Genomic DNA, 25,052 nt, shown 5'->3' on the forward strand with positions numbered 1-25,052 from the left:
TTTTAAGAAGAGAGAAGCTTATTTGTGACATAAAATGTTGGTTATTTTGAATTTTTCACAAAATTCAATTCTATTTAAAGTGTTCTCTTGAAGGAGATAAGGTATATTAAATTTAACACATATGCATTAGATGATGAATTCCATGACAATGGCCAAAAGGTATAGGTGGTCAGAGGAGAAAGAGATGTTCAGAGAAGGCGTAAGGGAGGAGGTAGCATTTGAACTAGGTCTTAAAGGGTGGTTTGAAATTTGAAAGATATGGCTGAGGAGAGAAGGTAGAGTGCATTTGGCGAAGAGCGGCATGGAGACAAGTAAAAGCAGGGTCTTTAAAAAGAAAACAGCAAGTGGTACAGGTTGTTTGTGCCTAGGATATAGTGCAGACATGCCTCAACCCTGGAGCTCTTCATTCTACCTCTTCATTTAGTCTGGAAAAAGCAAGCAGTGGTCAGGTTGCGGAGGGCATCACAACACAATCATGAAGGAACTGAGTGTGGAAAGAACTTCAAGAATGATAAAAGGTCTGAAACAGCTGAGAAAGGAAGGACATCTTCAATTTAATAAAGAAAAAAATGTTTGATGTTGCAGTTGCAAATGTCATACTTTAGAAGTGGTTTAAGGCATATCAATTTCAGGTAAAGGATTCCATCTTTGACTTAATAAAACTGATACAAAATGCTATTCTGATTTCTTTCACAATTCTCATATAGAGAACTGATTTAGGAAATTGTAGTGCATGGAAAAGATAAGTGTAAGAAGAGAGAAAGAACCTGAATCGATAATAATATATAATTACAAATAAGATAGAGAGATATTTTATTCCATAAGTTATCCATAACTCTGGAAACAGAAAAGGAACCCCCCATTCTTTCCTCTCGTTAGCCCCCTCTTTTCCCTCACCTAGTGGTCTATATTTGAATTTTAGAACTCATGTTCAATTCACTGAGTATTTAAAATGAGAGAAACACCCTCTGCCTCACTATAAGCAGAGAATGACCTTGTTTTTATAAAACAAATTGGCTAATGAGTTTGTGTAGTGTGTTTAGCATTTAAGTTTTTTTGCAAGTATTGCCCTGGTATTTACTTCAGGTACACTATTTACTTGACACTGCACACATAATTTCAGCTAAAGGTTCTGTCCTTCTGTTTTCTTTGGTGACAGGAACACCCAGTGGTACTGACGAAATTTATTGAGGGAGCCAGAGAAGTAGAAATGGATGCTGTCGGCAAAGAAGGAAGAGTAAGTGGTTTATTCCCATCTCTCCCATCTCTGTCTTCCCATCATTTTTTTTTTTCTTGGCAGTTTTGAAATAGAACATATTAGAGCTCATGATTTCTACAAAACAGGTCTCTAATAATAATGGATAAGCTGCTCAGTCAAAAAAATTTTCAAATTTACTGACATTTCAGTTATGTGTCATGGGTATCATATTTCCTGTGTTTTATGTTGGAATCTCACTGTTAGAATTTCTCTTTGATGATATTCAAAATTAATTATCATCCTGTACTCATCATTCTTTGTGAATACATTTTCTCTCTCGTTTTCTTTTGTCTACGAGTTTCCTTTTATGTTTCAGTGGATATTATAAAAACATCCAAAACTTTTCTTTCTGAAGTTCCTAATTGAATCCCTAGTTTTTCTTCTCCCTTGATTTCTCAACTACCCCCTTTTTATTGGGTTAATGAAGGCCAAACCAAACAGAGTAGGGTAGATAATGATAATAACATAAAATCAGCTTCTATCACATCTTGTATTGCTAATGCAATGAATGCATCCAACTTCAGGGAAAAACGAAAATGTGAAGAATGTTTTCCTTTAGTTTCCTAGATGTGTAATCAGGCATTTGTGATGGTTTTTTTGAAATATAGGAAGTTTTGTTTTAGGAGTCCGTGTCTATTTATTTCCTTTAAGGAAATATAAAGGGTTGACTTTTATCTTCTACTTTGCAGATATTTCAAACTACTGAAGACGTTAATTTTTTTCCTTTTTTTTGTCTTCCAAATTAATAGTTCAAAGTGAGGTTTTTTTCTTTTTTTTTTTTTTTAAAGTCCACAGAATCATTTAATCTTGAGTTGAAGCACCCTTAGAAATCACGTATTTCAACCCCATGCCTTCCAACGATGAGAATTTTTTTCACAGCATCCCTGGAAGGTGTTGTTTTCGGTTTAACTCTTTTGGTGATACAGAGCACAAAAAGTAATAAGATTATATATATTTTATTTTGGAGGATTTCTTTTTGGACATCTCACATATTCCTTCTTTTGAACTAAGGTCTTCTTCCCTAGAATTTTCCTCCCTGACTTCCTAAATTCCGGAGTTGCAGAGCATAAGTTTAGAGCATAAGTTCTGCTTTTTCAACATTTTAACTATTGGAGACTGCGGTATAAAATAAGAGAAATGTGATCATACCAATGTGGAAGTGGAGAATGAAAAACTGGCCTAGAAATATTCGTATTTTTTTTCAAATTTTGTGCTGGTAAAGTAAAATTAGTGTGATTTGGCTCCAAGTTGTAAAATAAGCTCTTGCCCTAAGCTTTTCTCAGACATCAACTACTGCTTATCATCCTGGGCTCCTTCTTTTGGAAATGTTCCAGGTTATTCACATAATTTCTGACTAGTCACACTCATAAATGGACACAGTGCTTTGGATATATTATGATGTTTTCAGAGCTCAATGGGATTATTACCTCCCCATTTCTAGACAATATAAAAAAAATTAAGTGCTTACTATGCACTAAATATCATGCCAAATACTGTATACTTGTTCTCTTTTATCCTTACAAACACTCTATGAGACAGATACCATCATTATTCACATCTTATCAGAGAACAAGGCTGAGCAGATAAAGTATTTTGCCCAGGTCACAGCAGGGGGATTGAGTCTTAAATGTCACTCTGCTTTAAGTCATCTATGAATCTGATAAGCAAATTGTTTCTGTAATTTAAGTCTTTTACAGTCACCCAATTATTCTCCCCCACCCTAAGCTTTTTTGTTTCCCAAGACATACATGTTATTAACATTCAGGATATAGTGACCGAGAGAGACCATACACTTTGGAATCTGACAGATAAGAGTTCAAAATCCTGACTCACATAGTACAAGTACCCTATGTGACAAGTACATGCCACATAGTAGTCGCATGTACTTGAGTTATTTTTCTTGTATTACCTTAGTTTCCTTACCCATAAAACAGGATAAGGATATTTTTCCTTTTGTTTCCCTCCTTTCTCAAGTTTCAATTTAAAGGTTTCTTGATCTTTAGATCTGAAGTCTTCTTTCTGGTCCACCTAAGTTATGACACTTACCTAGCTAGATACTCTCCTCTCCCATCTTTTCTTTTTCAGTGTCTAAAACTTAACCTGGAAGGAAAAGGTAAAGATTATCTCCAGTGCCTTCCCCATGCTTTACTTTTCTATCTGTTCTTAAATGTCAATATGAGTTGGGTTTAGTTGTCCTCTTTTCCTATTATTTATACCCATTCCAATCAATGGAAGAGGGAGGGAAGCTCTCAGAGGCTCTCAGGTTCCCTTAGAAGCAATCTGTCACTGCACAGGGAAGCTTGACAAGTCTATGTGTGCAGCTATTTCTTCTCCTCTCATCAGGGGCTTAGCAAAGGAACCGGTCAATGCTCAAGTCATCTGTCAGAATCAAAGGGGTGGGCAAGGCAGCAGTTTCATTGAAGTAGGTGCCTGATGACTCTTTCTAAAATCCTCTTTTGGCCAGGTTATCTCTCATGCCATCTCTGAACATGTGGAAGATGCAGGCGTCCACTCAGGAGACGCGACTCTGATGCTGCCCACACAAACCATCAGCCAAGGAGCCATTGAAAAGGTCATTCTTTATAAATAAAAGGGGAAGAGAAAAAAAAGCAAAGATAAAAATATGTTTTTTGGTTTATTTTCTTTAAACTAGTAGAAATGTAGGACATGCCTCAGGCAAAATTTAATTATGAGGGAAATTTCCTCTGATAGTCTGCTGGATATTTTAAAGGTAACACTTTCCTTCACTGCCCGTTAGAGCCTGTTTGGATGTATGCTAGTGCAGTAGTTCTCTAATTTCAGGGTGTATGAAAACCACTTGGGGAATCTGTTAAAGTACAGATCCCGAGACTCCACCCCCAGTTTCTGATTCTGTTCTGGGTGGGGCACCAGGATTTGCCTTTTTAACAAGTTCCCAAGTGCTGCTGCTGCTACTGGTCGGGGGACCACATGTGGAGAACAGTGCTGCTCGTGATGCTAATATTTCAGAGCTACTTACAGCTGCGCATCACATAAAGCAATGCTTCTCAGTTAGAAGCAGGTTTGCAGCCGTCACACAGGAATCTTCTGGAACTGATGCTTTTGCTATCCACCCGTAACTTTACTTCACACCAGAAGTTTCTGATGTGTCTCTTTCTACCCCTCTTTTAGAACCAATGCTCTAAAGACCTTCCGATGAATAATGACTAGGCCTCAGTAGGCAGTATGTACTGCTATGTATGCTAGCAACTCTTAACTAACTCCTGTGGCTGTTCCTTTAGTCTTCAGCTATATTCAGTCAGGCTTGGCTTTTTTAGTGAGCCTTTTCAAAAATGCTGCCATCAGGTTCAAGGAAGGTCTATCTCTTCTCTAGCTATACATTGAGTTGAGTTCTGATAGTTTTACCTTGTTCTAGAATGTGATGGTAGCAGGATGCTCTGTAATGTCTGTAGCATGAAAGAATAACATCCCAGATTTCAAATGTGCTTCAGTTTCTCGTATCAGGATAAATGGCTTCAAGAGCTCAGGTTTTTCCAGATCTCTCAGAGCTCAATGTGCTACAGGCTCTACTTCCTTTGATAACTAATTAAGTTGCTGAACCACTCTTGTAAGTCTAATGAATGAGGAGCTCTTGCAGTCAGTGCCCCTTCTGGCTCTGGTTATAGGACACAAAATTCCTATATGTGACATGCAGAGCCTCCCTGCAAGGAAACACCATTTCTTTCTGACCATAATATCTATTCAGATAGAGTCCAGGGCAGCAGAAAAGCACATAAAAGTAATCTCCCTGGTCTCTTTGCACTACCATGTAATTTTGGGGGCCTGCACCTCTCAGCAGGTGGGTCATTAGATCGATACAGAGTTTGGTCTTCAGTTTCTGGTCCTGAAGGAACAAAACTGAAAGGACTGTATCTCTCAAAGTAAAACCAGGATATGTAATCGTAGGTAGATAGGGGCATCTGGCAGAGATAATCCTATAAAATTATTTGTTCTTTTCCCTGCAATCCTGTTATAAATATTTAGTACTTATCATTTTGTTAACAGAAGCCTAACCGTGGCTTTTATTATTACTGTTGTTGTTGTTGTTATTAGAAATGTAACTGTCTGTAAAGAGAAATTACGGAAATCTAAATGTAAGGTTCTATAATTTTTTTGTTTGTTTTTTTAACTAAGGTATGTTTTTTTTAGCATTATGTCATTGTCCTTTTCATCTAGGTGAAGGATGCTACCCGAAAGATCGCAAAGGCTTTTGCCATCTCTGGCCCATTCAACGTCCAATTTCTTGTCAAAGGAAATGAAGTCTTGGTAAGAAATGCCAAGGTGTTTGAGAGGACACCACTGTTGTGTTAAGTCATGTTGATTTGTGTCCCTCTGGTAATCTCTGTGAGCACAGATACAGAGCGGCTGAGACCCTGTAGCTCTTCGTATCTGAGTATGGGATTTTGCACAGCGGAGAAAGCCTGCCTTGTTGAAGGCCACGGCCTCGGCAGTACTGATAGTCACAACTTTGTAAAACACTCCGATTTACTGGAAAGGAGATCACAGTCTGCCATCTCCAGCATAGTACAGATGGATACAGTGACTATCATAAAGTAATCTGAACATGTATAGCAGTTATAAATTGCATGCACTGTAGTGTTGCTTTACTACTTTCTGAGAGAAGGATGCTATATTTTGTATACTATTTGCCAAAAAAATAGAGAAGTGTTAAGTCAGCTAGCTTAGTCTTAATTAATTTAGTCTGTGTAATTTAACCCATCAGTAACCAACATGGATTCGGCATCTGCTATGCAAAGTAATATGGTGAATACAAAGATTTATAAAGCAGTCACTGCTCCCAAAGATCTTCAATTTGGTGAGGACTGGAAAGGAATTTGTAGATAAGCATCACACAAGCTAGAGTATAATAGCTGCTAGAAGGAATGCACAAATAAAACGATATTGGAGTCATAGAATAGAGTGACCATATCTGCTAGTGTGTGTGTCTGCACACATGCACATACATATGTACATGAGCATGCATTTGTGTGTCATATGTCTGCTTACCTAGATTGGGATGAATCATAAAAGATTCCAATGAAAATCTTGTATCTTGAACTGGATCTTAAAGATTGGCTGGAAGGAAGGTAGAGAGTACATTACACATGGAGCATCTATGAGAAAACTTGGCACATTTTAGGAGATAGTGACTACTTTGGTTTAGCAAGATCATTTTTTTAGGGGGGAAATAGTGGAAAGTAACATGGAAAATAAGACTGGGGCCAGGAAAGTGGCCCAAGGTAATACAAGGACCCAGAGAGGCATGTTGAGGCAGGAGGGTAGAAGGCCTTCAAGGATTTGACTGTGATCTGATGGCCAGTGGAAATCCAGTGAAGGCTTCTGGTAGGGATGTGGCATTACCTGAGCTCTACATTGACATCAACCTGTCAGTAGTATATGGGGATGAATTATGGAAAGGGGATAAAAGACAGTCAGAGGTCAAAGATACTGGCTGAAGAAAACCAGGTAGCAAAAGTGGGAGAACCGTGGGGAGAAAAGGGAGAGGCCGACAAAACAAGAGCTAATCCCCAGTCAATAAGAGCTGGACCCCAAGTGGCAGGGAGAATATTAATATTGTTGTCATTGGCTCTCACCATTCTCTCTCTTTTGAATTTTCTCTCCAGGTGATTGAGTGTAACCTGAGAGCTTCTCGATCATTCCCCTTTGTTTCCAAGACACTCGGGGTAGACTTCATTGATGTGGCCACGAAGGTAATGATTGGAGAGAACATTGATGAGAAACCTCTTCCAACACTGGAGCATCCCATCATTCCTGCTGACTATGTTGCAATCAAGGTAACATTTGAAAACATTCCATTAGTCATTATTGTCAATTCCAAGGAAATTAAAGGAACAATTTTTCATCAAAATAATCTTGATATTCTATGAACCTTCCAACTAAAGGGCTGAACTGGGGACTTATGATATTTCCTTTGACTAATGTAATGCAGTTGCACTATAGTCAACTTTATGTGAACTACTGTACATTTCAAAAAATGTTTTTAATTATTTAGAATTGTATAACTTCAAAACTAACTACCTGAGTAAATCATAAACTATGTTTATGCAACTGATGTAATTGGTGCCAGTTTAGTTGGTAATTAGAAATCGTGGACACGTTTTGTTAGGATAAGACTTAAATTATACCACTTTTGAATTGTGCCGAGACTTCAGGAATGCATGAATCTTGGAAGAGTTTTTACCCTGGGATGTTGGTTAAATTCTTGCCACATTGACTACCTTCACTTAATACTGTTTCTTCACTGGCACATTTTTTTTTCCACTTGAGAAGTTGAGATAGCAGTTGCTGGTCACAGTGGTGTTATGAGGGTGATGCAATTGCCAGCACATTTATGACAAGTGACTAGGAAAATTTAAGGGATTGTTCACTAGTTTCCAATGCTATATTTGTATATCTCTAACAATACCTTATAATAAAGCCAGTGTTCGCCTCTAGTTGCCTCAGTGTATCCATGCACAGAGTATATATAATTATGACTACTTTATGGGACAGGCATGTTGATTATTGAGATATTGTATAAATATATTTAAAATTTTAGGTGAAGCACACAATGAAATTAATTTATATTTTGTGATATAGTTATGTGACATTTATTTATTTTGGATGCCTTCAAAAGATTTCCATTCCTATATGTACTAGTGACCTCAACCATAATTGTGTTGCAGCTGAGACTCTGACTTCTGACTTTGGCAGTGGAAGCTTTAGATGAAGCTATAAATAAAAAAATATGTATTAATCTTATTTAAGTTAGTAATATAGGATGTCTTGGATTTTATAGTGCATTAAAATGGAATGTTACTTTTTATGTGGGAGGAGGGTGACATTTTATTCCCGGAAACTATGACAAAACATAAATTGTTAAAGCTTTCAGTGAGATATATATACGTAATTTTTGTTTATTTGTTTGTTTGTTTGAGACCAACAAGTAGAAGGCCCCGAAAAACATATTCCCCCTGGAGATTCTATAGATAAATTTCAAATTCATGTTTCTTTATTCATAGATCAAGGAATATATACATACATGCACACATGCACTGACATGTGTATGAGACAATTTCCAACTAAAAACAATATACATTTTTCAAAATACATTTTTCAATTTACCTCTTTCCTAGTTATCATTGTATATGAATCTTGACATTTTTCAAATTACTTATTCATAGTCAATCTTAATATAGCTCTGGTGAGGTCGATACATATCAACAGATGAAGGTATTGAGAAGCTGGAGTTCAGGAATGTATAATAACTTGACTAAGAGGACCCAGTGAAATGACTCCAAGCTAGAATTCCCAGGAAAACTTAGAGGCATGCCAAAAATCAAAGGAGCAACAGTCTAGACTAGATAAATGTATACAAGCAAGAAACAAAAATTTGATTCTTAGTGAGTTCCACTGATTAAAATAAATGAAAAAGAAGCATTCCTATCTATGTTCTGGTTCATATGAAAGTTCTGAGTAAAAGTGTCTCTAAGTAGAATGTTTTTTTAAAGCATTTTAAGAGGTGTCAACAACAGTCGAATGTCTCAGAAGTCAGCTTACAGATAGAAATTTCTGGCAAGATGGCTTGTTTGTTGCAAGTTCAAATGATCAGAACAAGAAGAGGAATGTTTCAAAAGCCAACCAGGGAAAAAATGTGTTTGAAATCTGTGATTGGAGAGGCCAATTTCGAACTTTGTTTGAAATCGCTCCAGTAAGAATCAGCATGGGCCAGATTAGAAACACTGGCCTAGACTGGTCACAGGGGCCCTATTTACAGAAATAATTTGTGATTATTTAACCCAAGTTTTTGGCCAAGAACTCAAGAAATTCTTGGAACAGAGTTTTAAGGCTGTTTTTCAAATCAGATGCTTGGACCAAAGAGATTTTTTTACATGTCTACCATAGACTAAATAAATCATGTGAGAGATAATTCACCAAATCATATATTTGTCCTCTCTTAGTTCCTTTATACCTTTTCTCACATATCTCCCTCCCCCCTCCCATTATTTCTGACAGGCTCCAATGTTTTCCTGGCCCCGGTTGAGGGATGCTGACCCCATTCTGCGATGTGAGATGGCTTCCACTGGAGAGGTAACTAGTTAATGATCCATGAACACTTTCATTAAATCTACTTTGAAATGTAAGGCTTTATGATCTGAATATAGCCAAGTAGGTTGGTAGTAGTAATGGAGACACAAACTTCTGCTATCAGAGTAAATCTGAAAGGGCTTAAGAATTTTGAACTAAAGAAAAATATTTTAGTCTGTGGAACTGTTACATCTATATACGATGTCAGAGGAGTAGTAGATGGGTGAAGGAGGGTTATCACTTTGTGAGGGGTGTAAATGTCTAACTTAGATTATTTTGTACACCTGAAATGAATATGTGTGTGTGTGTGTGTGTGTGTATAAAAGTCTTTTGTGGACCAGAGTTTAAATTCTTACTTATTTGAACATGTGACTATAACACATGTGTTCCTAATTCATTTCCATATTATGCATTGAGAGCCTCTTTCAGATACTCCTCTAGACAAGTAAATATCTTCTGGTCATTCTTTTTATTTTAAGGTTCTCAGGTTCCTCTGTAATAGCACCCTCCAATTAGATCATTGGATTTTTACCAGCAATATGTAGACTGAATGTACAGCATTAGAAACCTCATCGACCTAAAAGTTGTGCAATATGCAGATAAATGCAGAATCCCAGAACCCCTTTCAATGCGGCTTTAACTTCCTGGGGATTATCTAGAAACTATAATGGGATTGGCCACTGGATGTCCCTCTTCACTTGTGTTGGGACTCTTGTCAGCAGGAGGTTTCTTTAAGAATGCGAAATGTGTTCCTTGTAGAGCTGTCAGATCCTAGAAAGTTCCCTACATGTCAGTGTCAGGACATTTTATGAATCACCTAGCCCTTGACAGACTTACTAGATCCAACCTTCAAATTCTCATCAGTGCACATCGGAGTGTCAACATCAGACTGGGAGGCATCATTGTTTCCTCTTTGTATTAAGGAAAACCTGAAAGGGGAAAATGTTTAATTGCAACCAAGATGTGAGGTTTTATATGGTTGCCTGGTTACAAGCAAGATCTGTGATAAGAAGCCAAGTGAGACAGGAAGGCAAGCAGTGAGAAATAAATGGCTATCTTGTTTGTGTTTGGACTAATGATTACCTTGTCTAGCCTTTTTGCTGCTTCTTGTAATTTAATAGGTGAGAACACCCAACTTTAAGACGAGCGACCTCCATTATGTTTCTCAGCTATTGAAGGAGGTGCTCTCTGGGTTCGTCTTGGTCCCATGATCACTCAGTAACGGGGCTGTTTTCAGCTGGTCCAAGGTTCATATCAGAGAAAGAGCTCTTTTTCTTCACGCTGTTTGCTCTAGTGTGGCGAACGTATTTTCAGGGCCTAAGTCTATTCTGTCTCCAGGCATACACTATTGGAGTTGTTGAAATATGAAAGACAGAAATTTGACTCTCCTGTTGTAGTAGCTATTTTAGAAATGTAAAGAGAGAGAATGCTTCTTCCGTTATTAGAGTCATATTTCCAAGTGTCATTCAGTGTGATGTTACAAGGTCTATTTTATAACTGAAACCAGAATAATCATCTAGCTTAGTGAAATCTCAATTATGCATCAAAAAGACATTTTCATTATTTGAATGGTGGTGGGACTGAATGAACCATTAGTTCCTAATCTAGGTATGGGGAATTTTATTTTCCAAGTGGTGAGGTGGGAGTGTTAGTCCTAAATTTTACTTGAATATCTGACTACGATATTTTATTTTTTTCATTTGTTTTTTTTTTTGGGGGGAGGGGTATAAAAACTGCTGAAATCTCCATGTGTTGTTGTATCTGCACGTTTGATGAGATGGCCCTTAGAATTAGATTTCCAAATTAGAATTTGGGTCCCATTAACTTAGGTGGACTTTACTTAAGTTAGTTGGTCAGTACTTGACCAAAGAAAATGTTCACTGTGGAGTATACACTGGTGGTGGACTGAAGGTCATCGTGATGACAACTTTCCTTTCACAGTAAGAAAGTCATTTGCTTGAAGAATGAATTTAACCATCAGTGTTATTTACTATAATGGTGGTTCTGTACCTGTGCCAAATGATGGTGTGCAGGGCAGAATCTACTCCCATCATGCTCACATCCACCACTTGTTCTATAGTTATGGTGGCCATTTGATTTTTAGTTATATTGTAGCACATTACCCTCGGTGAAGCTTCTGTATTTCTTAACATTATGTACTAGTTTGCAATTCTTTTTTTTTTTTTTACTGATGGCTGTGGTATTCAGGACTAGTAGCAGTATATTTTTGTTCATTTTATAAATATTATAAAAAGAAAACAAGCTCCTTTGAGATTTTCATGAATTTATTGAATTTGGCAGAAGGCTTTCCATAAGCTATATGAAATGACTCCCAACCAATTGATCAGCAGTTATGCATTTGTGCTACTGACCTGTGAATTCATGCACTGCTGCAATAGCATACATGATATACACTGTTATTTAAACATTATGTCATATTAACATTTGGTAACTAACCACATGTGAACCAGAAGCTGTGATTTGTATCCAAACAACTCACAGTAGAATCCAGTTATGTTGTTCCGTGGAGTGTTGTTGGATAGAGAAAGAATTGCTTATTCATTCATTATGCTTAATTAAAAACATAAGATACATCTGCCCTGGCCAGTCTTTTCATCCCTAGATTCAGCATGCATGGGCGACTCAATAAAATCTGGCAAAGAAGTAAATGAGTAAAGTGCTTGCCATTTGTATTTGTTTTTTTGGTAAGGGTAGTTGACTATTATTAGCTTCCTTTTATTTTATTTTTTTCATTTATTCTAAACAGGTGGCTTGCTTTGGTGAAGGTATTCATACAGCTTTCCTAAAGGCGATGCTTTCCACAGGATTTAAGATACCCCAGAAAGGCATCTTGATTGGAATACAGGTATGCGGTGTGTGGTTATGTTCATGCCCGTGGGTACATGCTGGAATGGTTGTGGGAATGATCCTCTACTGTGGTATATAAGAGGAGAAATTTTTTTTAACTTCTTCTAAAGAACCACTAACTTATAGAAAGAATGATCATTTGTTCTCTATATGTTCCCTGATTTTTGCATTTTTCCTTTGCAGTGGCCAATATGAGTAAGTGAATAAATAAAAAAAGAAAGAAAAAATCCTAGTGAAAGGGTACTTGTTCTGAAAGATATTTAGGATGTCTTATAAAGGACTCTCTTCTATTTCTTGGTTACATCTTTTCTATATGTTTTGCTCTTACTTGTTCTCTCTCTCTCTCTCTCTCTCTCTCTCTTTCAACATTCCCCTTTACCAGCTCATCCATGTCATAGTATCCACTCTCCTATGTGTAACTATCACTCTTAAATCTTAATTCTCAGCCATCTCATATTTTCAACAATATGTTGGCTACCTCTATCTGGATGTCTCGAACCCAACACATCACAAACTGAAGTCAAATTATCCCCTCCTGACCTTCTTACATTCATTCATTCACATTTCAATTTCTACTCAATGTCGAAGATTCAAAGTTGAAGAAGACATGGGCATTATTTGAGAAATTTGGTCAGTCTGACACTCTATGACTAATTGAAAATTCTTGAAGGGCAGTGATTTAATGGTCTTATGAGTGGCAGTATATCCCACGGTATACTGTTGAAGGTTCTTAAAATATTATTTGGTAAGTCTTCTAAATCAAAACAGGGTGAAATAATTATAAGTGAATATCGTCATATAATGAAAAGGGCGTTATTGGTTTATTATTGCAAGTCAAATGTAAATCAGTGCAAAATGGTAGCCAGTAAACATTTGTTAGTTGGAATAATTATTGCAAAAATGTCAGACTGTTCTGTTTATAAATTTCCTGAAAAGTATTAGATGCTTCCAACTGGTCATTCACTTTCACTTGAGATTAGTAATTCTTGGCTCCTATGAAAACCATAGATGGTGTTATATATCACCCCTGCCATACTTTTAATAAACTCTAACCCTGCATGGTTACATAAAAATCATTAAAACATAATTAGAACAGTACCAGGTATCCTCAAGCCAGTGGGTGATTATTATAGATGCCATCTCATTAGGGTGTCTTAATATCAGCAAATTAGACTCTGGAGACTGCGTGGGTAGTGGCTTTGAAGAAGTTTCTGCAAAGAGTAACTTGAGATTTGTCTTTATAAAGGTGCCAAAAGGGTGATGGTGAACAGTTAGAGCCTAGGCTAACAAGATGGCTTGCAATTGCGAAGCTTAATGGCAGTTTAGAGACACATCACACCATATGAGAGACTCATTACATTATAAATGGGTATTAAGTATTATTAAGTCACAAGTATGAGAGTATTTGCCCGACTTCCAGTCATGGCTTAAAGTTTAATGTGAGATCTGGGGGCATTCAGAGGAGACCATGCCCTTAGTTCCCATCTTTACAACTAATCATACTAGCGCTCACATTGTAAAATACCAGTTTAAAAAGGCAGTGATGTATAAAATTGTGCTTTGTTTGGTTTCAGTGCTGCAGGGAAATGTGAAGCAAACATTAATTTGATCCCCATGAAATGTTTGTGTATTTCGGCATTAGTGAACAGAAGTTTTAATCTGTAGGAACAAAAAGGGTTTTGGGGGTGAAAAGAGTTTTCTTAAAGCAGTGAGGTTCTGTCCATTGAGGTTCTATTCTTCAATGTATTCTTTTTTAAAGAAAGCAATGTTTTAGCAGTTACAGGAGTTGTGACAAAGAATGTTTCCCTGTGCATAATTTTAGGGGTTTAAACATATATGTATTTTAATTACAAAGTTTAAAATAGTATATTTAAATAAATATTTAATAAAATTATATTTAATAACATATTTGCAGCTGTGGTAAATTTTATCAACATGACTCCAAGCCTTCAGAGAAATACAAGAATCATTTTCTGACCTACTTTATATGGGAGGCAAGGAAAAGCTGCCTTCACCAATAGTTAATGTGTAGTCTCCCCATTACGATATGAAGACTTTTCATTTACAGTTATTTTAAAAAATATATAGTCATAAATTTAAATGAACAATATGACAGAATACACTAACTAGAGAGTTACTAGCTGTGAAACTCACTGGGCATCTTTTTAATTAGAATGGGACCAGATCTAATCTTAACTTTCTGCCCAAGCTTCATAGCAACTGTGGACAAAGTAATTAGGGTCCCATAATTCAGGATACATTGTACTTTTCAAAAATCATTTTATTTAACATTATTCTACTAAATCAGAAGAATTCATATACACTTATTTGACTATATAGAATCAGAACTGAAAAAGGACCTAAAATAGTACTGCTAATACATAAATGGGGGTTAGGTCCAGTAAATACAAGGGGAGGCATTTAGTTGAGTTATGTAATAAAGTTGTAAGAAAGAGAGTCCAGAATTTCATTTTTATTTCTTAACATAATCATTCCTTTAGTATGATGCTGTGTAGAATTTACTCACAGGAGAGTCCTGATTGCTAGCGTTACTGCAGTTAATTTGCCTTATTATTACTTCATGTGTAAATAGGGAGGATGGTCAATATCTATCCCATTTATTCGAGGTATATTGTGTTTCCCTGAAAATAAGACCTAGCCAGACAATTAGCTCTAATGCGTCTTTTGGAGCAAACATTAATATAAGACCCGGTCTTATTTTACTATAAGACTGGGTATGATATGGTATGATATGATATGATATGATATGATATGATATGATATGATATGATATGATATGATATGATATGATATGATATAATATAATAGGTCTTATATTAATTCTTGCTCCAAAACATGCATTACAGCTGATTGTGCGGGTAGGTCTTATTTTCGGGGAAACACGGTAGGTCTTCTTTTCTCTTTACTTTCCCACTCTGACTGATCTGCCTGGTATGAGTAGAAGGATTTAATTGAAGATACCTTAACTTAATTTTTCACAACAAGTTGCAAGAGAAAATTGGGGGGAAAAAGAACTATGGAGGAGAGGTAAAAATGACTCTGAGACAGGAAAGATTTTTCCTTATTGTTAGCAGTTTAACACGTATTTTAAATAGTAATTATTACTAGCAAATATCATCCATGTTTCAACATTTAGTAAATAGATATCATATATGAGTGTGTGTGTGGGGGGCCTATGCATGCACTCATTGGTTATACTGCAGTCTCCTTTTCATTTCTCTTTCCCACCCTAATCCTTTACTCACACAGACTCTCTTTGTCTGCTCTTCCAACGTTAAATCCTATAGGTCAAATTACATGGGAAGTTTGAAATATTCATAACATCAATCTTGTATGTAACTAGGACTTAGGAAAAACAAAAATCAAGATTTAGATTTTGCTAAAGGATCCTTGTCAGCTTAACTACCAGGTTTCGCGAAAATAAGACCTACTCAGACCATCAGCTCTAATGTGTCTTTTGGAGCAAAAATTAATATAAGACCCAGCATTATATATTATATTATATTATATTATATTATATTATATTATATTATATTATATTATATTATATTATATTATATTATATTATATTATATTTGGGTATTATATTTGGGTATTATATTAGACTGGGTATTATACAATATTATGTATTATTATATTATATTATCTTATAGTAAAATAAGACCGGGTCTTGATATTAATTTTTGCTCTAAAAGACACATTAGAGCTGATGGTCTGGCTAGGTGTTATTTTCGGGGAAACACAGTATTACATATACTGTGCCTACCAGGAGGCTTTCTACAGACATAGATACTATAATAATATAAGAAAAGCTGAATGCAGGTTTGTATGGCAACAAAATCATCATTGATTCTCCTGCAATGTTTCCAGCCTCCTTTCATCCCATCAGCATTTATTTTTAGTGGCTATAAGTAGGCAATCTGCCTCATTTTTAAGTTTTCTGGAACACCCTTTAACAATGAACGATTTACTCTGGAGTAGATCAAGAGCATGCACTGTTTGTTCCCCTCTGATTGGGCTATTCATGGAGGTTGGTGGAGAGGAGGCGCCATCCTGACATCTGCACTTCAGCATTGCTCAGAAACACAAAGCAAGCATTTTATTTGACAAAGACAACTCCTAGTGACATGAATAACCTTTTATCTTCAATACAGAAGCATTAGGAGCAACCATAGAGTTGTCAATCTAGACGTCCCTGGAGAGCCCACAGACATCACACAGTATTAAGATGGCTCTCTGTTCTGCAGCCAGAAGCCGGAGTAATGTGAAAATGATAATCGGAGGAAATAAATATAGATTTTTTTTTTCATTTTTAAAGGACTTTCTTTCTATAAACATTTTCCAGGAAATAAATCAGCTTGTACTTTTCACCTCTCGTTACAAATGGTTTCTTACCCAGGTATTTTCAATCAGCTATTAAATCTGGGGCTACTCAGATGCAAGCTGACAGCTGTAATTTCTTTTTGTAGAGAGGCTGTTTTATGTGTCACAAGTGTTCAATACGTGTGTGATAGAAACTTATAATGTGGCTGTGAAAGCCAACACCCCAGACCAGAAGGCGGAGTGGTTCCCTGGCTGGGAACTGCCAGTACTGTCCTGTCAGATGTTTATCTTTTCCACTTGGGGGACAGCCCTGAAACAGCTCCATCATGAGGTTCTGACTGGTGTCTACAGGTCTGTGAGGACTTGCTGACTTATTTTACTTTAAAATGGCAAAGACAAAGATTACATCCTAGTACTTTTCCCTCCAGATTTTTCACTGTCTTTAGCCAAGGTTAGTGCACCTTCACCTCAAATTATAAAATGCGGGACGGATGGTCCTCCTATCTCCTACTCTTGCCTCCTATTTCTAGACTCACATGTGTGTTAGAATCTTCAGGGGGTTTTGCTAAAATGAAGATTACTGGGATTCACGCTCAGAATTCCTGATCCTGTAAGATCTGGGGTAGGGCCCACATTTTCATATTTAAACAAATTTCCAGGTGATGCTGATTTCCCAGAGGACCACATGTTGAGAACCACTGTACTTGTGAAGTGGTACTTTTTAGAAAACCAGTTCAACATTTTGTTATCACATGGCCATACATTGTCAGTGATTTTTTTCTGGGGGAAAATTTAAGAGTAGGTAATTAATGTATCAATTAGTCAATAAGTGTTTATTGGGCACCTTTATGTTGAAACTTCTAATGTACTTTGGTGCTTACTTAAGTTTGTTTTGTGTTTAGCAGAAGATCACAATGTGCTGTTCCATATTAGGGGTGTTTGACAAAATTCACAAGTTCATTTAGACTATTTCATGTATATTTTACTGTATTTAAAAAACCTTAAATCGTGAAGAAAATGTTGTCTACTTGAATCCCTTGCTTTCTAAGCAGAATCAAACTTGAATAAAGATTGTCCTGTTCTTTTGCCTAAGTTAGTCTTAAAGAGATTGGCACATATATCGTTAAATTGCCCTAATGTCACTGAGTTACTCTCTGATTTTATACTTACTTACTTTAATTTTTATCTTACCCTGAGCTTCTTGCAGCTAAGCCCCTTTCTTCCTGTTTGGTGCTAAGCAAGAATGGAAAGCTACTTTCTTGGGCATGGTTACAACTCGTGTTTTAGAAGACTGTCATTAATAACTCCTGAGTGCCGGGGTTAGCCAAGACTCATCCAGTTGCATTTATCTTTTCTATTTGCCAATAGTTTTCTCTCATAAAACTGCAGTTCTGGGATTGAGAAGGGCCGAATCTGAAAGGATTTTATATTTGAACATAGTCTTTGGGGTCTTTTCCTAGGATTTAGATCTGTTCTCAGAAAGCCTCTGTAAGTAAGTTTTAGGAGGTTTTACGGGCTGAACAGCATTCAAATTGTGCAAGGAGCTTGATATGTTTTATCAAGATTTGTAATTTCTCTGAAACTGAAATAAGATCATATCTATTATTTTTTTCAACCATTACTAATATGGTTTCTAACTAGATTACAAAACATTTACTAAAGTCTCCACATTCTGTCATCTCTGTGCAAACTTTTTACAACAGCCTAAATATTCTCCTTTAAAGCAGAATGGATGTTTTTAACTTTGTATGATTGTGCATATTCGATTCAGCACAGTGTCTCATATTCTCACATTAATGAAGTCAAGGTCAGGGCTGATCTTTGGGTTAGCCATTTAGCTTTGCTTTCTTCCACCCTGAACACTGTCTTGCAAATATTGGCGTTTGGCCACAGGAAGGAGGTATGTTCAGAACTGGGGAACCCTGATGGCAGTGGGCAGGAGTCCAGGGAAGGTAGGACCTGGAAAGTAGATGGATCCAGCTGGGGCTTTACGGAGGTCACAGCAGTGGACTCTAAGGAAATATCTTAGCAGTCAGATGGAACATTAAGGAAGCCTGTCTGGAAGTCAAATATGTGTGAGGAGTAAGTTAGTTTGTGTTGTAAGTGTGACAGCCAGTGGAAGAACCCAGGATTGGGAACTAAGGTGCCGGGGCAGGAATCTAGTCTCTGGGAGGATTAAAAAACAATCATTTTTGTTAATAATAATGAATATTTAATGAGAACTATTAATAGGGCAGTAATTATGCTAAGTTGCTGTATTATATGCAAGTAGTGCTTCTAAATTCATTCCTTGACTACTCACAATGACCTATGATGCCAATACTGGTACTATTCCCATTTAACAGGGAGGAAAGAGCATCGTAGAGTAGTTAAGTAAGTTACTCAAGGTCATGGTTTATTGTGGAGCCCCAAGAAGGAGATACACTATTATTCTTGTTGCTGTTTTAAAAATGAAGAAATGGAAGCTCAAAGACATTAACTTTTGTGAGCATACACTGCGAATGAGTGGTGAAGCCAGAACAGGAAAACCAGTTTAGTGGCTCCAGAGCCCATTCTTTTTCTCTTTTTCTCAGAGTAAATGCAAAACTGAGTTCTAAATGATTGACTTACTGCCCGACGCTGTGCGTGAGTTACTAGGACAGGGCCTAGTTACTGAAGGGCAGTGCAACGTTTGAATTCAGCAAGTAGGACAGGTGGAACAGGCAAAACACCCAGCAAGGCTGACTAGGTGTTGAGCTCCTCGCCCAGGTGTCTTTAAATACTCCCTGACCAGGAAGGGTTCATGCAAAACTGGGGTCTGTCTGCATCCACACACACACAAAAACTAAGTGGATTAAGTACGGACTGAAGGAATTTGAGGGGAAGATGAAAAGTAAGACAGCAGAGAGTAAGACAGTGTGGATAGAATTTTCATCTATATCGGAAAATAAGAACTCATACTCACTATAGAAGGATAAAACTTGTCATCTTTAAGTATAAAACACCTGACAACTCTCACTGACTGCCTCTTATGATGGCATGAGAGAATACCATGTTGCATATGACTTAATAAAAAACATGTATATCTAGAAAGTGAATCTTTTTTAATGTCCTTAATTTCAGCAATCATTCCGTCCAAAATTCCTTGGTGTGGCTGAACAATTACACAACGAAGGTTTCAAGGTATGTAATATTATTTTTTTTTCCAAGTTGTTTTCTGTCAGCATTGAAATCTATCCACAAAAGAAAATATTGAAGAAACTTAGGGAATGAAACAGCTCAAACTACATCCTTCAACCTGAAATGTGTAACTCACTTGATAGTTTCAAAGCTTCCATGGAATAAAATAATTAGAAAGACTAGTTTTAACATAGTTATCACAAACTCAGTAGAAATTGCCAGCTAAAAACTTAGAACGTTTGTCTTACACGGATAAACTTCTGTGTATTTTACACAGGCAAAATTCCAGTGCATTTCCATATATTTTCCCTTTTTCTTTCTCATGTTTCTATATGAAGTCATAGTTTTCAGTTGTTACAGTTTCATGGAAAACTTCATTGCCATGAAACCTATACACAAAGCCTTGTTCAGTAAAACAAAATAACTCCCAAGGCCCAGGGTGGGCCTTTGGTGATGGGGTTTTGTTGATGTAAAACAATGAATTCTCAGTCATGAATAACTTTTTCCCCCTTTCTCTATAGATGCAGTTACAACTGAGGTTATTAAATTTTTTGTCACTGAAAGTAATTTAAAAATATTGACTCCCATGACTCCAGATACTCGGTCCAGAACTCTGTTCATGGCATCGTATTGCTTCTCATATTCACCAGTTTCTTCTATTTTATGTTTTAAATGCCAAGTGTGTCCCAGTAGACTCCTTTGCTTCAGGAAAGCCTTCCCTGTGATACAGTAACTGACTTTTCCATTTTAAACACAGCTCTTTGCCACTGAAGCCACATCGGACTGGCTCAATGCGAACAATGTCCCTGCCACCCCAGTGGCATGGCCATCTCAGGAAGGACAGAATCCCAGCCTCTCTTCCATCAGAAAGTAAGAACTGGGCAGAGTTGTCTGAGCTAAACAGCACAGATAGGAAATTAACTTTGGGAATTAGTATGATACGAATACTTCACCATAACCTATTGTAAGTCTCTAAAAGTCCTCTTAGTCAAATAATTTAAAATGAGTACATTTATTGATGATTAGTAAAGTTTCATTCTGATGAAGTTTGCTATTACTATGAACACATAATGCCAAATGTGCACATAGTGATATGTAGCATCTGTCCCAATAGTTCCTAGTCAGGGTGTTTTCCTTGACAGACACCAAGATCTCAGTGGTGAGAATCATGGGTATGAAGAATGCAATGCAGCATTTTCTATTGTGTGTGTATGTGTATATATCAAGTATAAGATTGACCAGCTGCCTTTCATTGAGTTTATGGATCAGTGAATCGATTTATTGAGCACTTGGTATGTGTAGGAAACTATGGTGAGAGCTACGATAATGTCATCCATTGGCTTAACTAATTTGCCATTCTTTGATCTGGTTAGTTATTATTATGCCTTAGGCTATGTCGTCATTAGATTTGTGAAACATTTTAGCACACTACATGAACCTTCAGGAACACCATTACATAAACTCTCATAGAAATACGTGGCATAGGTACACAGGAGATAATTCTCAGTTCCATGATATTACAGCTTATTGAATGGCTAAGTCATACCAAATTCTATGCAATATATTGTTAGATCTCTTATGATAACCTGTAATCATTATCAAATTAATAAAAAAGGGCACATTTTTGAGATCTTAACTCCAAATGATACTATAAGCCCTTGCTTAGAATTCTGTGAAACAACAATTAGCATTACTTCATGCTTTTGACACTTAAATGTCTTTGAGTGTGTGTAGCAGCCTAGCCAAAGAATGTAAAATACTTTAATTCAAAATCAGGTGACCTGAATGCTCTTACCATCAGATGAGAGGCCCTGGGAAGCAGGCGGTGAAGTAAAGTTAATCTGGGGTTGGGGGGGTTGGGGTGGAATGGACTTCAATGCTGGAGGAACCACCTCCTTGTAAAAATAAGTAAAAATCGATCAAATTACCAACTCTCCCTATGGATAGATAGCATGTTAAAGAGAAAACAAGCCTTTTATTCAGAATTCTTTCAAGAACACAAGAAAAAGAATAAGCCCCAAATAATGCAATTTGAACATTTACTTAGGGGGAGAGATGGGCAAATGGCAGTCAACTCAGTACAGCGTTGACTTAAATGGCTATTTGTATTTGAGAAACTAACAATAACATATACATGGTCGCCTGCAAGCTTTTGTGTATGTTGTTTATTCTTCCAGACTGATTAGAGATGGCAGCATTGACCTGGTGATTAATCTCCCCAACAACAACACCAAGTTTGTCCATGATAATTATGTGATTCGGCGGACAGCTGTTGACAGTGGCATTGCTCTCCTCACTAATTTCCAGGTATGCTCTTTTTCTCAAGTCCGGGCTGCATGAGGAGTTTTATTTCTCTGCCTTCTTGAAGACTGTTCACCGATCTATGTACATCTCTTTCCTCCCCTTCTTGTAACATTCAGAATGGAGAAGAGTTTCTAGATAGAATCTAAAATAATTGTGACATTATGGTAGGTCATGGCCTGAGACAGTTGGTGATCAAGCAATTGAAATAATCAAAAACCACGGATAGCCACGACCCTTCATTATTCATACAATTTTCCTTCAAATAAAAAGTGTGGTGTGGCATGGAATGAAGAGACAAACTTTTATTCCATTTTTCCTACGTAAAAGCCACCACATAAAAGCAACAGGTTAATGATGATGGAATATCAGATGTAATGCAAGCATTTGTCCAATTCACAGAAAATATCACATGAGATATGTTCAGTTCCTCTTGGACATGACTCACCGAGTTCTTTATCGCAGGGAGAAGAACTATTGTTCAAGACTCATTAACTTTCTGCCCATCCTATTTTGTCCCTGAGTCAGTTTTGATCCCTATGGGGTGGGGAGGGTAGGAGGAGTGTGATAAGCTTTTTCATGGTGAGCTTTGAGATGTATGAGAAAGTCCCTATTAATTTTTTTTTCTTTTATCCAATATCCCTTTGAAAGCTGGGAACAGAAACTGTGACTTTTCACTCCTGCTACATTGAACATTCACTTTCATATCATGTGGGTTGCTAAGATTCCTCCCTGTCTATTTTCAGGTGACCAAACTTTTTGCTGAAGCTGTGCAGAAATCTCGCACTGTGGACTCCAAGAGTCTTTTCCACTATAGGCAGTATAGTGCTGGAAAAGCGGCGTAGAGGGATGGATGCTCCAACTCCATTCTTAAACCAGCCTAAGCCACGTTTTATCTAAAGGAATGGATCCCGACTTCCTTTCCCAGAGATGAATATTGATACCAAACCTTATTTCAGTTTACTCACACCTTAATGTTCTTTTCTTTCACAATTAAATTCTTGTCAGTCACTTTTCAAAACCGTACATAGGGAGTCCTTCCAAAGTAACTTGTTCTTCATGAGAATTCATCTCTTTACTAGTGCCTTAGACTTGGGGGATGAAGCTTACCCGCGTGCTTACTTGCAGCTAACATTTGATGGTGCTGACTAATGATAATCGAAGTAGAAAAAGTTGCTGCTCTATCTTCTGAACTCTTTCTATATATACTTCACAGACACTATTGCTATCATGTTTAAATAGCATCTGCCACACTCAGGACATTTTAACAAGGCAGAATGCTATAAAGATTTGTTAAAATGAAATATGAATTTAATTTATGAAGCCCTTCAGCATAATGTTTGTTTATTGCTTCTTTTTAATAGTCATTCTATCTGGCTCATCCAGGAATATCACTATTCCTTACCACCGTAGTGAATTTGAGAATTGTGACAGAGGTCTTTTAAAGAATGGATTTCTTTCAAGGACACTGGTTTGCAGTTTTGTGGTTTGGAATACGTCAGCAAATGGTAGATACCGCTGAGGTAGTTTTATTCCTGTTGTTCTTTGGATTTTTTAACCTGAGCCAAGTGGAATCTTCAGATTTATGCCGTCTCCCTGCCCTGCCCCCTTCCTGCCAATTTTGGAATAACTTGGAAGTCATGCTCATTTCCTTCAGATTATGAGTTCTGATGATCTACTGGGGCCCACACTTTTTAGGCTCAAGGTCCTCATTCCTCCTGCATGTAAGAAAAGTCCTTCCTACAGGGCAGCCTTTGTATCTTTAAATTTTGTGTGTTCTTACAAGTGCTCTAATTGTGAACTTTTAAATAAAATCCTGTTAAGAGGTAATATTGTTGTATTCTTGCATTTATTTATTTATTTTACATGGATATACAAAATCAGTCTACTTCTCTGACAAAACAAGGTTTAGGGCCAGTATGACATCACTGTTTCTTTTTCCTATGCAAAGACGTACAGGGTCTGAAGAAATTAATATTACAAATAATGAAGCTTCGGGTGTTCCATTTTTTTTCTTGCCCCTCCCCTCATTGTTTTTAAGTCTCATTAACATTTTTATCATGTGGTTATGTGGTTAGGTACCACCTTTGATTTGGGTCCTTTTGGATATATAGTCACAATCACATGTTGACTAATGATTGCCAAACATATAAAATAAACTTTTAAACAAATATCTAGAATAATACAGAGAAAAGTACTTGAACCCAATCAGAGGATGATCCATATTGCGTAATGGAGATAGTGCCAATGGCCACGGTGCTACCGTATCCTAGAAATACTGCTGAAAATGCAACTTGGTGCAGGTCCTAAGGCAATGAGGACATAACCGCATATATCCTTCCCTCTCACCCCACAATTAAGGGCTTGCTACTTGATATAAATCTGCATGAAGGCTTTTCAAATGCAGTTTCTCCTTCTCTCCCCCTTGTTATCACTGTGCTTGAGAACTTCATACTTTTTTCCTGCATTATAATAATGTACTCCCTGATCATCCATTTATTCACCTGAAAATATTCAATGAATTTCTGCAATATTTGGTATAGGATATACCATTATCCCTCCTACTCCTATTCTTCTAGTACTTTTCTGGTACTCTGCTACTTGTCACCATCGCAATACCAGCACCACCATAACATTAAGAGCACCTGCTGTTTGTTCCTCAGGCTGTTCTAAATGCTGTACTTTATACGAGTTAACCCATTTAATCCTCATATATCCCTCTGACTAGGTGCGGTCATCTCCATATTATTAAGAAACTGAGGCATATAGAAGTTAAGAAACATGCCCAAAGGTACACAAAATGCAGTCTCATTTTTTTAAATCTTATATTCTAATGAAGAAAGACATGTGAAAAATAATTTCTCATATTGAAGAAAGTACTTAACTTGCCTGAAGAGATCAGCGAAGGCTTTCCTGGGGAGATGGCCTCATGCGTTGTTTTGAACAGTGCGTTATAGTTCCCTGGGCAGACTAAAGGATAAGGGCATTTGTTTGAGGAAAGTGTTAGTAGTTTTTT

General features: G+C 37.0%; 1 protein-coding gene across 1 annotated transcript in view; it reads left to right on the forward strand.

Annotated features, from left to right (window-relative positions):
• Positions 1-23,864, forward strand: part of CPS1 (carbamoyl-phosphate synthase 1) — a 163,887-nt gene extending 140,023 nt beyond the window's left edge. The window contains exons 30-39 of the mRNA XM_081051403.1: positions 1,160-1,237; positions 3,723-3,830; positions 5,453-5,542; positions 6,901-7,071; positions 9,293-9,367; positions 12,132-12,230; positions 19,679-19,738; positions 20,493-20,605; positions 21,913-22,042; positions 22,783-23,864. Coding sequence (XP_080907529.1) covers positions 1,160-1,237; positions 3,723-3,830; positions 5,453-5,542; positions 6,901-7,071; positions 9,293-9,367; positions 12,132-12,230; positions 19,679-19,738; positions 20,493-20,605; positions 21,913-22,042; positions 22,783-22,881 — 1,023 coding nt within the window. The 3' untranslated portion in view covers positions 22,882-23,864. The remainder of the gene's footprint in view (positions 1-1,159; positions 1,238-3,722; positions 3,831-5,452; positions 5,543-6,900; positions 7,072-9,292; positions 9,368-12,131; positions 12,231-19,678; positions 19,739-20,492; positions 20,606-21,912; positions 22,043-22,782) is intronic.
• Positions 23,865-25,052: the final 1,188 nt, after the last annotated feature.

The sequence above is a fragment of the Rhinolophus hipposideros genome (assembly GCF_964194185.1).
Source record: "Rhinolophus hipposideros genome assembly, chromosome: 6".
NCBI classification, from domain to species: Eukaryota; Metazoa; Chordata; class Mammalia; order Chiroptera; family Rhinolophidae; genus Rhinolophus; species Rhinolophus hipposideros.